At 37.9% G+C, this 15,208-nt stretch overlaps 2 protein-coding genes across 2 annotated transcripts; one reads left to right on the forward strand and one right to left on the reverse strand.

The window, feature by feature from the left end:
• Positions 1-1,291: 1,291 nt before the first annotated feature.
• LOC146645636 (uncharacterized) lies at positions 1,292-13,807 on the reverse strand. Its single transcript, XM_085393564.1, has 6 exons — positions 13,650-13,807; positions 13,036-13,240; positions 12,420-12,585; positions 2,666-3,283; positions 2,462-2,529; positions 1,292-1,951 (listed from the first exon to the last, which is right to left on the reverse strand). Exons 1-6 carry the CDS (start codon positions 13,751-13,753, stop codon positions 1,859-1,861), a joined length of 1,254 nt encoding a protein of 417 aa, XP_085249690.1. The 5' UTR covers positions 13,754-13,807; the 3' UTR covers positions 1,292-1,858.
• Positions 3,254-8,872, forward strand: LOC146645637 (uncharacterized). The gene is made up of 10 exons (XM_085393563.1): positions 3,254-4,271; positions 5,608-5,707; positions 6,013-6,159; positions 6,392-6,573; positions 6,817-6,953; positions 7,075-7,168; positions 7,433-7,765; positions 7,954-8,128; positions 8,218-8,342; positions 8,541-8,872. The coding sequence occupies exons 2-10, from the start codon at positions 5,623-5,625 to the stop codon at positions 8,865-8,867; spliced, it is 1,605 nt and encodes a 534-aa protein (XP_085249689.1). The 5' UTR covers positions 3,254-4,271; positions 5,608-5,622; the 3' UTR covers positions 8,868-8,872.
• Positions 13,808-15,208: the final 1,401 nt, after the last annotated feature.

Here is a 15,208-nt window from a genome sequence, read left to right on the forward strand (position 1 = left end):
ATGACATAAGTAAACTCCCATTTTAGAATCATTGCCTTCTTTGATCTGACTTATTGCCTCAGACTTTGGCCCTGTGTCCCCAAAAGTATAGAAAATCCATGACACTGAGTAAGAGGCCTTTATCATGTTATAAGTGAGAGAGTTTGGTGTAACAGTGGTTGAACATGCCAAATCAATCCACAACATACTGCCATTCCCCAGCTGTAACCTGCATATGCATCAAACCAAAATCCAGTATCATAGCCACATGATAGACATACAGATGAGGTTAAAAGGGTTGTCTCATTTTGCCAGATAGCTTCATCCCAAAAAAGATAAACATTCTTCAAAAACAAAAGTTTGTGAATATTTCCAGTATTACCAGGCCTAAACAAACCTGTTAAACTTATCAAATTATTGTCATAGATACGAACCTATTGATTGAAACAGAATAATCCATTGAAGCCTCCATCATCATCCAAGATCACTGTTACTGTTCAGATTATTTTATCTGTTTTCCTCTAGAATGTTTTGAAAATCAGCATTTGATCAACAGACTTTTTAAAAGTTTATTTTGATCCTATTGTTTACGTGTGTAATTGCATTTGTATTGAAATTATGACAGGAAAACCCTTAATCAAATTGTATCTTTGATATCTAATAATAATATTAACAATAATGTTACATATGTAATATGTACACAATAATAATGTGCAAACAAACAAGAAAAATGGCAAAAAATGTCAATTTTCTCTAATACCCTGTATATATATATATATATATATATATATATATATATATATATATATATATATATATATATACATACATACATACATACATACATACATACATACATACATACATATATATATATATATATATATATACATATATATATATATATATATATATATACACATACATACATACATATAAAAACCACATATGACCACAACTCCAAATGTGAAATTGTCACTGCATGTAAACATGACATATTACAAAAAGGTAGAAACATATAATATACAATATGTTCTGAAGCTGGTACTGGTGCAGTTAACTTTGCTTTAGGCTCCCATACACAGTAGGTGTTACTTACTATACGTGCAGTGCAGTATTACTTTAACTTGTAACATGTTATAGTAAGCAAGTCACTTCTATATTTATGAGGATGTAGACAATAATGTTGGCTGATACAGTATGTAAAACTATGAGATATCGAGTGCAGGGAAGATATTATTGATCGATCAGATTCATGAATGTGTTAGGTACTTAAGCCACAATTAGAGAGTGAAACAGAGACTGACACTGGTTGAAATGTATAGTAAATATTTTATTTTGAACTTTTATGCTGAACTACAAACTGTGAACTGTGCGATCTCTGCAACCTGTGGTGCCTGGTTTACTGTGTGTAAAACTGCGCAGGTTCCCATGTGTCATCTCACACTTTGCCACTGTCAGGAGAAAAACATAACAAACAACAACGACAACCACACACAAAATAGGTGTAAACATGTATGTTTACAGATGGTGAGGGAGAGGGGGAGAGTTTTCAGTAAAAGGAGACGTGACTGCATCTTCAACCAATACTGAGCCTGCATAACCCTGAAAGAGACAGACAGAGGGGGGGGGGGGGGGGGACACTAACCCCCAGCAGTCTGGTCCTATTACAGCATAACTAAGGGCTGAGCTGAACCAGCCCTAACTATAAGCTCTATAAAGAAGTAAAGTCTTATGCCAACTCTTAAAAGTGTTGACCATGTCCACCTCCAAAACTCATAATGGACTTTGGAGGTGGACAGCTATCAAGCTCCTCACAGAAGCTCCCAATTTACTTTAGTCCAAATACATGAATTCAAATTGAGTTGATAACTATTTATCAACAATATGAATGTCTGTTCCCGTCCAACAAAGTTGTTACTACATACCATGTTGAGCAGGGCTTCCACTTGACTTTAACTTCTTCTTTTTCCTGAAAAACATGACATAAACAAACAATTAATTCAGAAAGACATGCAAGTTGCAAACAAAAAGGAGCTTATAAACATTTGTGTACTATTGAATGGCTCAATATATTATACAATTAGTTTACAAAAACACAAGAACCACTACAATGCTTGTACTGCCAGCATCGAGTGCATGTCAGCAAAGCAACACTGCTTACATTGTGGCTCACAAGCAAAACTAACTGAAGCAGATGTTACTGAATGGGAAGGAGCACCTCCACATCAATCACTCCTTCTGAGCATGATGTCAGGAGGACTTTAAAGAACGTAAACATCAGGAAGGCAGCACGACCAGGTCGTATCAGGTGGTATGTTCTTATTTAATGTCCTATTTAGAGCGAAATACAGACTCAGTGGCTGAATTAGTGTAGATTCATCAAATACAAAAGCTTATGGATAGTCAGTCAGGCACAGTTCAAATCCGGGAAGTGCAAAGACGCAAACAAATCTGCACAGCAGCAGGCTAAATTACTTACATTTACAACTCTCCTGTCTACTATCTCTTCATATTTGAAAATCTCCTGTGTGCGGTGTTTTCGGCTTTCTGAAAAATAACAAATGAAATATTTACATGAGGTCTGTAAAACTGGAGAAAATGCAAAAATTAAGAAAAAGAAATCTTAACAAACTTAACGAACCTGTCATGTGTTTCGTACATTTACAGTACCATAACATCTAACCTTTCCTTGTCCTTTTTTTGTTTGGGACATCCGAGGTGTACACCGTAGAAATTGAGGGAGATGCAGGATGTGGAGATGGAGAGGAGGATGCAGGAGGAAGCAGAGACAGAGAGGAGGATGCAGGAGGAAGCAGAGATGGAGAGGAGGATGCAGGAGGAAGCAGAGATGGAGAGGAGGATGCAGGAGAAAGCAGAGACAGAGAGGAGGATGCAGGAGAAAGCAGAGACAGAGAGGAGGATGCAGGAGGAAGCAGAGATGGAGAGGAGGATGCAGGAGAAAGCAGAGACGGAGAGGAGGATGCAGGAGGAAGCAGAGATGGAGAGGAGGATGCAGGAGGAAGCAGAGATGGAGAGGAGGATGCAGGAGGAAGCAGAGATGAAGAGGAGGATGCAGGAGGAAGCAGAGATGAAGAGGAGGATGCAGGAGGAAGAAGAGATGGAGAGGAGGATGCAGGAGAAAGCAGAGACAGAGAGGAGGATGCAGGAGGAAGCAGAGATGGAGAGGAGGATGCAGGAGGAAGCAGAGATGGAGAGGAGGATGCAGGAGGAAGCAGAGATGGAGAGGAGGATGGTCCAGCTGCTGGTGTAGAACTTTTAGCAGGAGGTGAAGCTTGTAATTCTGCAAAATTGTAAATATTAAATATTCATTAAAATGGGTTGAAAAAATGTACAGTACACATAAACATATAATAAGTAGTGATTTGCATGTTTTCAGTTAAGTTTTTACTAAAGTTACAACTTGTAAATATTGGCATCAAATATGTCATCTCACACACTCACTGACCCAAATCATTCAGTACAAGTGCCCTCTAGGGTAGTGTGACATCTGTAGTGCTTTTCTACATTGTACATTAATAAATTAATGAGTGTGACTATAAATCCAGATAGCTAATGACTTTTTTCCTCTGATGACACTACTTTCCTGACTTTGTAGTGCATAACATTTGACACACCTAGTGACAATTTGTATTATTATCCAATGTGAATGTGAGTGCGAATGGTTGTTTGTCCCTGTGTGTTGGCCCTGCGACAGACTGGCGACCTGTCCAGGGTGTACCCTGCCTCTCGCCCTATGACAGCTGGGATAGGCTCCAGCGCCCCCCGCGACCCTGAAAAGGATAAGCGGAAGTGAATGGATGGAACATTTGACACTTCAAGCTAGTACTATGACTTAGGAGTTTTGTACAATGGTGATGCTAACTACCTCAGGGAGGTAATCAGGTAACCTCTTAAGAAGTATATAAGTTATTTAAGAATCTTGGTGTTCATATTGGTAACATTATAACATTTGTTATACTAGAAAGTCTCGAAGAGAATTATCAGGTCTGGTTTTCGTGAAGATTTTTAAAATTACATTTGTACACAGCAAAATCCGAAGTGTTGATGTGAGTTAAAATTACTGGTGTTAAAAATTTCGAGTTGAAAAGTGTTGGTTTGAGAGTTACAGTAACACTAACGGTGCTGAAAAAGCTCTGTAGCCGGAGTTATTTCAAAGAGTCAATACTATAACACTCATTTGGAGTTGATTTCCACATCCGGGTTTTTCGCGCTCATGGGCATGAGGAGTCCGCCAGAAGTTTGCTGTCAAGATCGAGGAGGTTGTTCAGGTAAGAACTATACAACAAGACCTATGTTATTTTATCATTATTAAATATTGTAACTAACTAGCCTATAACATTATTTATCAGAAGCATGCAATATTTTCCTAATGTGGAGTGTATTCATCTGCGGTAAGAGATGGGATTCGTTAGCTTAGGTAGCTAAACTATCCTCTATAACAAGTTAATATTGCAGCGAAAATAAATGCGTGCTCAATATAATTCTCAATTCTAGTTAGTTCTAATGTCATAAGAGAAATGCTTTCCAGTGTTCAATGCTTATTAAATGAAACGAGGGAGGAGTTAGCTATCCTCTGGATATGTTAAATGTAATGTTAAAATTTGAATTTGTGGTAGCCTAGCTGGCAGCTAAGACAAATGCGTTTAGCCCACTGCTTTTAAGGGAAGCGAACATTCGCCTCAGAAATATCCTATTTAAAAGTGAACTAAACAATCACATGGAGACGTTCAAGTCAAGTTTTGGAAAGCGTCAAGATAGGCTAATTACACGTGCTACCAGCGAGTTTAGCAGTAGCCTAAGCCTACAAATCTTTGAAGTGGCAGGGGGTTATGGAATTCTGTTAGATGTTAGTGACCAAGCAAGGCGCGCTGCGTTTGTGCATGGATTGCTTGCTAACGGTTAGGATATATCATACATGTTGTAGTAGGCCTAATCTAAGGGAACATTTTCCCCTTTTCTACAGTTTTAGTGAAATAGGCTACCATCCAGTGTTTAAGACAAAGCGGTATAACGACTGAGGGTCGTTGACGTCGCCTCCACTGATAATCCTAGCATGTCGTGTCACAAAACAACCACCACAAAGTAGCAACTAGCCAGACGGCTGTGCATGTGTCAGAAACTCCCGATATAAATGTAAGACTTGCACTCATTAATTTACAGTATAAGGGATATTTGTTGTCATAAGTGAAAGCGTGATGAAGGCAGGTGTGCGTTCAACAGGAAATTTTATGTGGATTATCATCCTGACATGGTTTAAACAGAGATGCTTTTCCCCAAGTAGGCTACAGCGATTTACTCGCAACATAGCAGAACTAAGTATCTAGCCTGCGTGCAGACGAGAAGATCGCCGTTGTCGTCTTATAAACATGTGGATGGGTGGATAATTCATTGGATGCTATTTCTGTGTACCCAAGTTCAGCTATTTTAGTGCGCAGGGGGAAGCCAAATTATGTTCCTGAGGTTGAAGTGGTCTGTCACCCCTTCACAGATCATCACACAATGTATAGCCTAATATTTTCTTAAAGTTGTCCGGATTTGTTGCCACTTAAGCTATGGTTTAAATATATGGTAAAAAAATATTCTGTGCCCCCTTCTCTCCACCAGGTGCTGTTGTAAGACATGTTGCTGAAAGTGAAATACCTCAATGTAAAGAAGTACATTAAATTGCACGCAGGATTCACTTATCTAGAATTCATCAGTGAAGGTAAGATAACCTGGCAGAACAAAATTTGTTGCACATGTATCAGTTCATCATGTTTGCATCTCATCTATTTAAAAAACGAATTAAATGTTAACACGTTTTATTTTAATGTGTGACATTAAAAACAGTACAGAGCAGTAGGCCTAGGCCTAGGCCTATATTGTTGCTGCAGACTTGTCTAATTTAACCATTTTAAAGACAGGTAAAACAGCTGTTAATAAATATTAGCTAAATAAAAAAGTCAAAATTAGTTTTTAAAAAAGTTTTTCAGGCGTTTTAGGTGACATTATGCTTATCTTTTTGTAAAGCCAAAACCAAGTTTGGACTTCCGGATGCTGCTGACCTTGATATTTTCGATGAAACTGACACAGCTGTCGAAGAAGACATTTTTCTGGAGTTACTGGAGGCCCAACCAGACCTATGCCTGACAATACGTGAAAAGATTTCAGATGAAGGTAAATGTTATCATAACTTAAATTTTCATAGTATAGCCCACTCAATGTAGAGCCAAGTTCTTTTGCTCTTGATGCAGATGACATTGACCTGTCTTCATGCAATATACATGACAGTGGACAGGGCTGGGCCATATTTGTATAGAATGTTGTCTGAACATGAACATTGAAATTGTGTTATTAATGGCATTGTGGAGTAGCCTAAAGAAAGTTAACCAAATCATCTCTCCCAAAGATTTTTGTCCTTTAGCTCATTCCACACCATCCTCCTCGGATACATTATCTTCCCTCACGGACACTATATCACTTTCATCAAGTGACAGTGACCTCAGGGAAAAGGGCATTCCTGCAGGCCGCAGTAGATCCAGCAAAGACAGTTCTGCACCAAATGTTTCTGTGTCAGAGGCTGCAAAAGAGGTAATTGAGAACAGAAAATGTCTTTTGTATTTTTGAGTTGACACCATTTATACTGTAGATTGTTATACAAATTGAAATTCAAAACATGGTGGTTCCCAACTTGCCCTGTATGAAAAAATGTTAGTAGAAGTTAGTGCTTCTTGCTAGATATGTCTTTCACAGGTTTGTTGACATTCCTCTAAACTTTCACCTTTACTGACAAACAAGTTTTTATTGTTATTATTTTCCCTTTTATATGAGCAGATGGTTAAAAATGCCTTGACTAGGAAACCTGGTGGAGAGGAAATTCTTGAAGAATACAATGCCGAAAATTCACTGAGCCACCGCACCCGGCGGCAGCTTGTTAACATATTGGCAAGTGATATGACTGAGAGACATGGGTAAGAGTAATAGTACCTAATAAAAAAGTAAAGATGGGCCATATGGAATATTCTTGTAATGTATACTGCAGTAAAGACACATACTTCTGATTTAACATTGTCAATTGTATTTCCTCTATAGCAGAATTCCCTCCCGTAAGCAAAAGGAGAAATATGCCCTTGGAATAATTACACTCTTTCCCTCATTGAAGGATCCATTTTCTCCAAACGGCTATGTAAGTCATGCAGTGATTGTAAAACAGCACATTATTTAGTTTTCATCATGGAATAATTACATCAGCTAAATGATTTAAAAGAGAAATCTTAATTCCTCTTTCGTAATAACTATTGTCATAAAACTGTATTGAAATTGTGGATGTTGTTTAACATGTATTGCACCTGTTACATGATAATAGTCCTTGGGTTTCTTTTTGCTGAATCTGCAAAGTCTGTAAGATCGCATTTGATGTTTATTTTTCATCTATGTTTAAATGTGACAGGAGCATTTCTACGACGGAGTGAAAGGCACTGGATATGTAGCGTGGCGCCTCAAAACCATGTCCAGGTCTACAACCAAACGGCCAGTGAAGGAAGTCCCAGTGCATCAAGAACAAGGGCCTAAGCGCAGAAGATTAGCAACCACATTGCCTCAGCAACTTGATGGAGATGCCTGCAAGGAGGCCATCTCATTTCTTGTTCACTCTCCTGATGAAGCAAGTGTATTTCAGAAGATGAAAATGACGTTCCAACATCGCCAGGATCTGGTGCATGATCCACAAAGAACTGCAGATGTCTTCAAAACATTTCCACGCTTTTTGGATGTCAAAGGACTAGTAAGTCAAATCACTTGATATTTTCAACTGTTAATCCTTTTTTTTTTGTTTTGCTGATGTGGATGGCAACAGTAAAAGATGTGATCATTGGTCATCCCAGTCAGGCTATATCCCATATTGGTCAAAATCACATTGCAATGTAAACAATGTTGAGCACTGTCTTTATGTCCTGTGTGTATGATGAACAGGTCAATCAAGACTTCCTGCTGCTGTTTGGTGCTGAAACAGCCACCAAGTTGCTTGAGAAGTGGGACATGTCATTCAAGCCAAAGGTTATTAAAGAAGCCAAACAGCTGACTCAGTCAACTGACCTGTGTCGTTTGATAAAAGCTGCTGAGAAACCAACAGAGAGTGATGCAAATGGTAGGCGTCGCACCATGCTTGTTTGATTTTAATAATATTTATTTTTACCTGTCATTTTGAAATTGTTTTATAAATTCAACCATACACAGACTGGGACAGTGACATGGCCTCTCTGCTGCTACTCCTTCAACTTTTGCCACCCACAGCTGGACGAAAGAGGAGAACCAAAATAAGTCCAACTGATGCAGCACACAAAATGGTGCACTTTCACAAGGTAAATATGTTGTCTCACTTTTTAAAATCCTACAAAACACTTTTTCAGTTTTTGCACTTTTTAGTTTTCCTCTCCATGAAGTATGTGTCTTAGTATTTTGTAATAAGTTAGCAAGGCACATAATGTCAAACTGAATGAATGGTTCATAGTCAGCAAGTATAAGCTAGGCCTATATGTCAATATCTCATTTGTTTTTAGTCATGCTGCAGCATTGATGAACACTTGCAAGCAAGAGATGGTAAACAACCATACATCCTCGCTGTTGGTCAAACCCAGAACAGCATTGACACCTTCTACATCGCAGTGGACAAACAGCTCATCCCCTGCCAAGCCACCAGCTCACTCAGTGCTTTTGATGAACTTTTCAAATCCCACTACGTGTTCAACTTATCTTACGACGAGTCACTGGTTCATCTCTACAGTTTTGTGCAGACCACCATATTCAACATTGATGCCACCTCAACAGATGAGTCACCACGTGTTCGTGAGTTGCGTGCCAAAATGTTGAATGAGAACCATGTTTAAATGTTTTATCTGTCAAACTCTGCATAGCACCAGTCAGGCTTTGATAAGTCATTTGCGACTAGGTCACAGTTTTTATCCAAGCACCAAATTTAAGTTGGCTTGTTCACAAGATGGTTGCAGCCGTCAGTTCACTACATATTCTGGTTTAAAAAAACATTTAAATAGTGTTCATGATGAAGATTGTTGTCAAAGTGGTGATGCAGAACCCTCAGAGTCATTTCAAGCTGATTTTGACAGATTACAAGATACAGACATAGCAGTTGCAGGAACAAGTGTTACTCAGAGCCTAGAGGTTGGGTGTTCTGAAAACAATGGGTCAGGTCAAAGAATTAAAAAAAATTCTGAAGCAATTTGCACTAAAATTATTGGTAAACTCAATGGTAGTGGTTTGGCAAATAGTTTTGTGTCATCACTTGTTTGTGATTTGGAAGATTTTGCAGATGGACTGCACTGTGAGTTTAAACATAAAGTACTGAACGTTGTGCCAACAGAAAATCCTGTTAGATCTCCAGTGGAAAAATGTCTTGAGACTTTTGACAATCCAGTTGAGAAGTTCGACACTGAAGCTAAAAGAAAGTCATATTTCCGTGAAAAATGGGGAATTGTGGATCCAGTGGAAAAGACTTTAGGAATACGCTATGATACAAGGTTAAATAAAAAATCAGGCACTTATGACCAGGTACCAGTAAAAGACACTTTTGTGTACATTCCAATTTTGGAAACAATCAAATTTATATGTCGCAATTCTTATATTTGCGAGCTGCTTGCTAAACTATGTGTATCAAAAGAAGACAGATATGAAGACTTTTGTGATGGGAGTTACTATAAGTCTCATCCATTGTTTTCAAAACCACAGACTTCTTTGCAAATTCAGCTTTATTATGATGACTTTGAGACTGCTAATCCACTTGGTTCCAAACGTGGTGTTCACAAAGTTGGTGCAATCTATTTTGTCCTCAGAAATCTGCCTCCAAAGTTAAATTCTGCATTGATGAACATTCATTTGGTTGGATTGTTTCATGCAGAAGATGTGAAAAAATACGGCTTTGATCCTATTTTACAGCCTCTGATTGATGACATAAAGTTTTTGGAGAGCCATGGCATTGATTTACCCTTCTCATCTGAAAAGGTCCATGGCACTATATGTCAGATAACTGGGGACAACTTGGGGATGCACTCAATTTTGGGTTTTGTTGAGTCTTTCAGTGGACGTTACTTTTGTCGTTTGTGTTTAATTGCAAAACAGGATGCACAGAGTGTGTATACTGAGGATGATCCAAAGATCATCTTACGAGGGAAAGAACTTTTTGAAATGCACTGCAGTGAGTTGCAATCTGATCCTCAAAAGCTACATGTGTTTGGCTTAAGAAAGAATTCTACACTGAACACTCTTCAATTCTTTCATGTTTGCCAGAACTTTTCCTTGGACATTATGCATGATATTCTCGAAGGGGTAGCACAATATGAGATAAAGTTACTGTTGGAATATCTGTCAGACAATTTTCTGCCGAAACCTGCTCTTTTGTCACGGATCTATGCTTTTGACTATGGCTACTTGGAGACCAAAAATCGTCCAACAAGGGTGAACTTAGACAGTAGTGGTAATAGTATAGGTCTTAACTCCATTCAGACTCTTTGTCTGATAAGAAACATTCCTTTAATTTTTGGTGATATTGTGCCAGAAGGAAATCAGAACTGGACTATGCTATTGCTATTGTTGCAAATAATTAACATCATATTCTCTCCATCTGTTACACATGGCATGACTGTGCTTCTAAAACATTTAACAATGGAACATCATGACTTGTTCAAATTGTTGTATCCAGGTAGGAACATGATTCCCAAACACCACTTTATGTTGCACTACCCAACTTGCATCAGAAAAATTGGGCCATTATTGCATGTATGGAGCATGAGAGGTGAGGCTAAACATAGGGTGTTCAAAGACACCCTTAAGAACTTTAAGAACATCACAGTGTCACTTGCCAAAAAACATCAAACATCCATAGCATACAAGTGGGAGACATGTCCTTTAAGCCATGTTGAGTATGGGCCCTTGAAATCATTTGATGTTGATAGTGAGGAAAATAGTGAAATGATCTCCCTAGGCTTGCCTGCTGTTGCAGAAGAGGCTTTCTCTGCTAATTGGGTTAACATTAATGGGACTGAGTACAGAACAGGATTGGTCATTTGTTGTGGTTCTGAACATGAGATGCCGGTGTTTTGCAGAATAAAAACAATAGTTTTGGTCAATAGTCACACCTACTTCATAGTTCAGAAGCTTGTGGTTGAAAATTTCAGTGAACATTGCCATGCTTATAAAGTGTTTAAAACGGATGAAAAATATGTTGTTAAAGCAGACTGTATTGAAATATACAAGCCCTTTGATTTGCAAAGTGCTTATGGTGATGATAATGGTCTGTACATTGTGCCATTATTTTTGTTGTGAACGTATGCTGTATGGTGCTTGGAATTTAATGTTTATTAAAATGCTTATGTGACCAATTTTATGTTTTCTCCTTTTATCCTGTAAAGGGACTTAACAAGGATTTTCACTGAATGTAGCACAGTAGTCATACAGTAATTGCACTTTAATGCATTTTTGTATTCAGACAATTAATACAGACTAGTATTTAAAAGCTCATATATGTCACTTTAAAGTGCCAAAATAACACTGTAAAAGTTACAGAATAACACTCTAAGTGAAAACAGTCAACACAATCCAGTGTGAAAATAAACACTTAAAAGTGTCATAAATAACACCATAGTTGTTGTGTAGTAACACCCTCAGTGAAAAGAGTTAACCCAAGCCAGTGTAAAAGTGAACACTTATCAGTGTCCTAAAACAACACTATAAATGTTAGGTAGTTACACTCTGAGTGAAGACACTTCACACCATACAGAGTGAAATTCTAACACTATGGGTGTTATATTTTTAACACTACAATGGAGTTAAAATAATAACACTTTGCAAAGTGTTACTTTAACTCTAAACCAGTGAGAATTATATAAACACTGGAAAAGTGTTAACTTTAACACTATAGGAGTTGAATTAACACTGGAGATTTTGCTGTGTATATACATGAGTGTGAAAGACCATAATATACACACACACACATACAAAATTGTTCAGGTGGGTAACACCAGAGGTTCAGTATGGCTAGCTTTGGTGATGTGAACGCCACATGGGGAGGTAATAAGGCATATATAACACTATTTTATTTTAGCAACAGGACATGTAGGGCAGCTGTCACCTCACAGCAAGAAGGTTACTGGTCTGAACCTTGGCTGAATAATAGAATAGAATAGAATAGAATAGAACAGAATAGAGTAGAGTAGAGTAGAGTAGAGTAGAGTAGAGTAGAGTAGAGTAGAATAGAATAGCTGGTGACTGTTAACTATCCTCATCCTCACCATCTTGTTTGTCTCTGTGTACCCCGTGGTGATCTGCCTTCTTATCTAGGGTGTACCATGAGTATCACCCAAAGACAGCTAGGATAGGCTACCTGATAAGGACACCTGGTTACAGATAATGGACAAAGCATATCTTACTTCTCAGAAGGTGTTCATAAAGCTTCCTCATCTTCATGAGGATGTCACGTGCAGCACCTTCCGCTGGTTCGATCTGAGTGATCACGTCCCCTACTATACGGCCCTTACGGTCAAACTGTCCAAGAAACAGAATTGGCTGGTAGCCCAGGGCATGTAGTTTTGAAACCTGCAAGAACAACAAAGAAAAACATGCAGCCAGTCTTTCATGTAAGCAAATTGATGTATAACAAACCTTTAAGTTTCACATCTTTGTTGTTTTATTGTTGTCGATAGTTAAAAAGTATTTATGGTGACCAAACCTGTAAATGTATGATAAAATCCATCTTGAAATGTTTTGTCTCTCAGTTACTAGCCGATTAAATTAAAAATCAGAAGTAGCTTAAATAAAAATAGTTTTTAACAAGTTTTTTCTAGTTTGATGTCTTTAGTGTGATGATGTTATTCTGATGTGAATAACTTTTTTATTTATGCTCTTTTATAAATTAATATTTTATGCGTATATACATGCCTTGTTAGTTTCTTACTTCATGATATACAAGAAAACATTGACAACTGTGATTAATAAAGAATTGTCTAGCAGACCAACCACTTATTAGATCAGAACTTTTAAACTTACTGACAACTGGGCTGAATTAACCACCCTGCTCGCATTTCTGTTGTTTTTAACAGAGGCAGCCCAGTTACTGTTTTTAAACTGTTCTTGTTTTTTTTCAATCCCTCCTTTACGTTCAGGCTGCCCAGACATCCACTGCATGTCTTCCTGTTGCAGGTGTTTGGAGCCTGACAGGAAGGGCATGGTTTGGTTTTTGGCTTTGTCATTTCTGCAAATGAAAATGGAACATGTAGGGATTATTTCAGGTCTGTTTTGGTGAAATGATTACAAAAATAATTTATGACCAAAGAAATAACTTATATTACGAGGCAGTATTACACCATATTTAGAAAAAAAAATCAATTACGATATTAAAGTCGTTAATATTGAGTTAATTACGTGAATAGGGTTAAAAAAAAACTGAATTGATTACAGAAAAGATACATTGCTAAAATAGAGCAGCACTAACATTAGCTGGGTGGCCAAGCAAGTGTCTTACACATGAGAATACATCACCAAAAAAAATTAAATAAACTTTTGCAGAAGTAGTTCTCTTGGTACACAGACTGCTCTGTGAAAACATTTCAAGTTTAATATCAGTTTAACATGCAAATTACCCACAGTTTATCACAACTTACTTAGCTAGGATCTGCCTCGTGTCGAGTCGAAAGATTCGCTGCAGGACCGTGAGTTGAAAGATACATTTACTACGACTCCCAAGATGCATTGCAGTAAAAACCATCCAATCGCCTTGCTTAAAGACGACCGCGAGTCACTTACTTAGACATATATAGCTTAACTTTAATTTTGTGGAAATGTGCGTCATAAAAATCGCACGTATAAAATCATGGGTCCGATGTCATTAAAAAGGAAAAGAAAAAATTATAGATTGCTATAATTGTAGATAAAACATCTCTTAAACAAGGGCAGGTTTTTAAACATTACATGGCCTGATCCAGTCAGGCGGTGATCAGATCCCAGCAGCGACCTGCTTGGAAAAACTCCCTTTTGATTGGTGAAGCGCTCTAAATCACATTTAAATGTAACGGTGCCCCCTGCTGGACAATCTGTGAACTCTTAACGTTTCCACAGGGGTGTTTTAAAATATGGATTTATTGAATGCCAAAGGATTGTAGGACATTTTCTCAAAATTTCCTCATTCTTTAAGAGCCGTTTGGCATCTTTTAAAAGGACCTGCGGTTTGTAGCATAAGAAAGGTCTATGATGTACGTCTTGAAATTCCCCAGTCACTTTTATGTTGCAGCTGAAGCCATGGGCCGGGCTAAGGAAAGTGAGGTAAAATTCAGACTTTTTAGTCTGAAAACCCCAGTGCAGTGGTAACACTACAAGGCACCATGGTTATTGCTGAATATGCATGTTTTACATATTTGGGTGTTGCACTTTGTAGATGGTCCCTGCACACTATTCTCGCAGTGAGCAGCAGATGAGCTTGTAGCTTGTTGTCAGCCTTAATTTGTGGGTGTTCTATAAAACTATATTTACTAATTATTTCTACTAGCAGTTCAAATGTCTACATTTTTCCATTATAACCTTGAAAATAAAATACATAGATCTTACTCCTTGACTTAAAATGTTTAGACTTTCCAAAAGAATTTTACAGATATTTGTCATAAATTTCCAAACTGTCTTTTCCCCCTAATATAGTATAAATTAGACACCGTTTTGTGAGTGAGTTGATTTTTTCAACGTCGTACACACACTCACACGCCCTGTGTGAGTACGGGGAAACTTGTGAACACAAAAAATAAAATAACAATAATAATATTTGAAATCCATAAATGACAGCCAGTGACAAAAATAGAAACATGATGATTTATTTATTTATTTCTAAGCCACACTTGCAGACACATGTTCTCATTGTTAGAGCACAAAATATAAATGTTTGTACAGGAAAGATAAAATTTAAGGCACGTTTTATTTCCCACGCACAAACCGCAAAACTACAGAAGAGTGTGAAGCTGCTGAAACTCAGAACGAACGATAAATTATATTTACAGAGCCACAGACTCACACCAGACTTCAGAACAGTCCTCTTTATTCACAGGTTTAAAACACACACACGGCTGCAGGTCTAAATCTGAGGCGGACCTGCAGTGTGTTCATGTCTCAGTTTTGTCTTCCAGGCTTTTTGCAGAAACATCTGTGAACCCGCAAAAGCAGAGGACATCACGTGCAT

This window comes from Rhamphochromis longiceps, linkage group LG20, assembly GCF_057381845.1.
Source record: "Rhamphochromis longiceps isolate RC_006_pf linkage group LG20, R_longiceps_female_GT1.1, whole genome shotgun sequence".
Lineage (NCBI taxonomy): Eukaryota > Metazoa > Chordata > Actinopteri > Cichliformes > Cichlidae > Rhamphochromis > Rhamphochromis longiceps.

What these genes read in the sequence shown, in the direction of transcription:
- LOC146645636 (XM_085393564.1), bottom strand. Translation starts at nt 13,753, where the DNA reads ATGGTTTTTACTGCAATGCATCTTGGGAGTCGTAGTAAATGTATCTTT. An exon ending in ACGAGGCAGATCCTAGCTAA is followed by an intron (nt 13,241 to 13,649) that starts GTAAGTTGTGAT and finishes TTTCATTTGCAG; the next exon opens with AAATGACAAAGCCAAAAACC. An exon ending in TAGACAGGAGAGTTGTAAAT is followed by an intron (nt 1,952 to 2,461) that starts GTAAGTAATTTA and finishes CATGTTTTTCAG; the next exon opens with GAAAAAGAAGAAGTTAAAGT.
- LOC146645637 (XM_085393563.1), top strand. Translation starts at nt 5,623, where the DNA reads ATGTTGCTGAAAGTGAAATACCTCAATGTAAAGAAGTACATTAAATTG. An exon ending in GATATGACTGAGAGACATGG is followed by an intron (nt 6,954 to 7,074) that starts GTAAGAGTAATA and finishes TTTCCTCTATAG; the next exon opens with CAGAATTCCCTCCCGTAAGC. An exon ending in CATTTTCTCCAAACGGCTAT is followed by an intron (nt 7,169 to 7,432) that starts GTAAGTCATGCA and finishes TAAATGTGACAG; the next exon opens with GAGCATTTCTACGACGGAGT.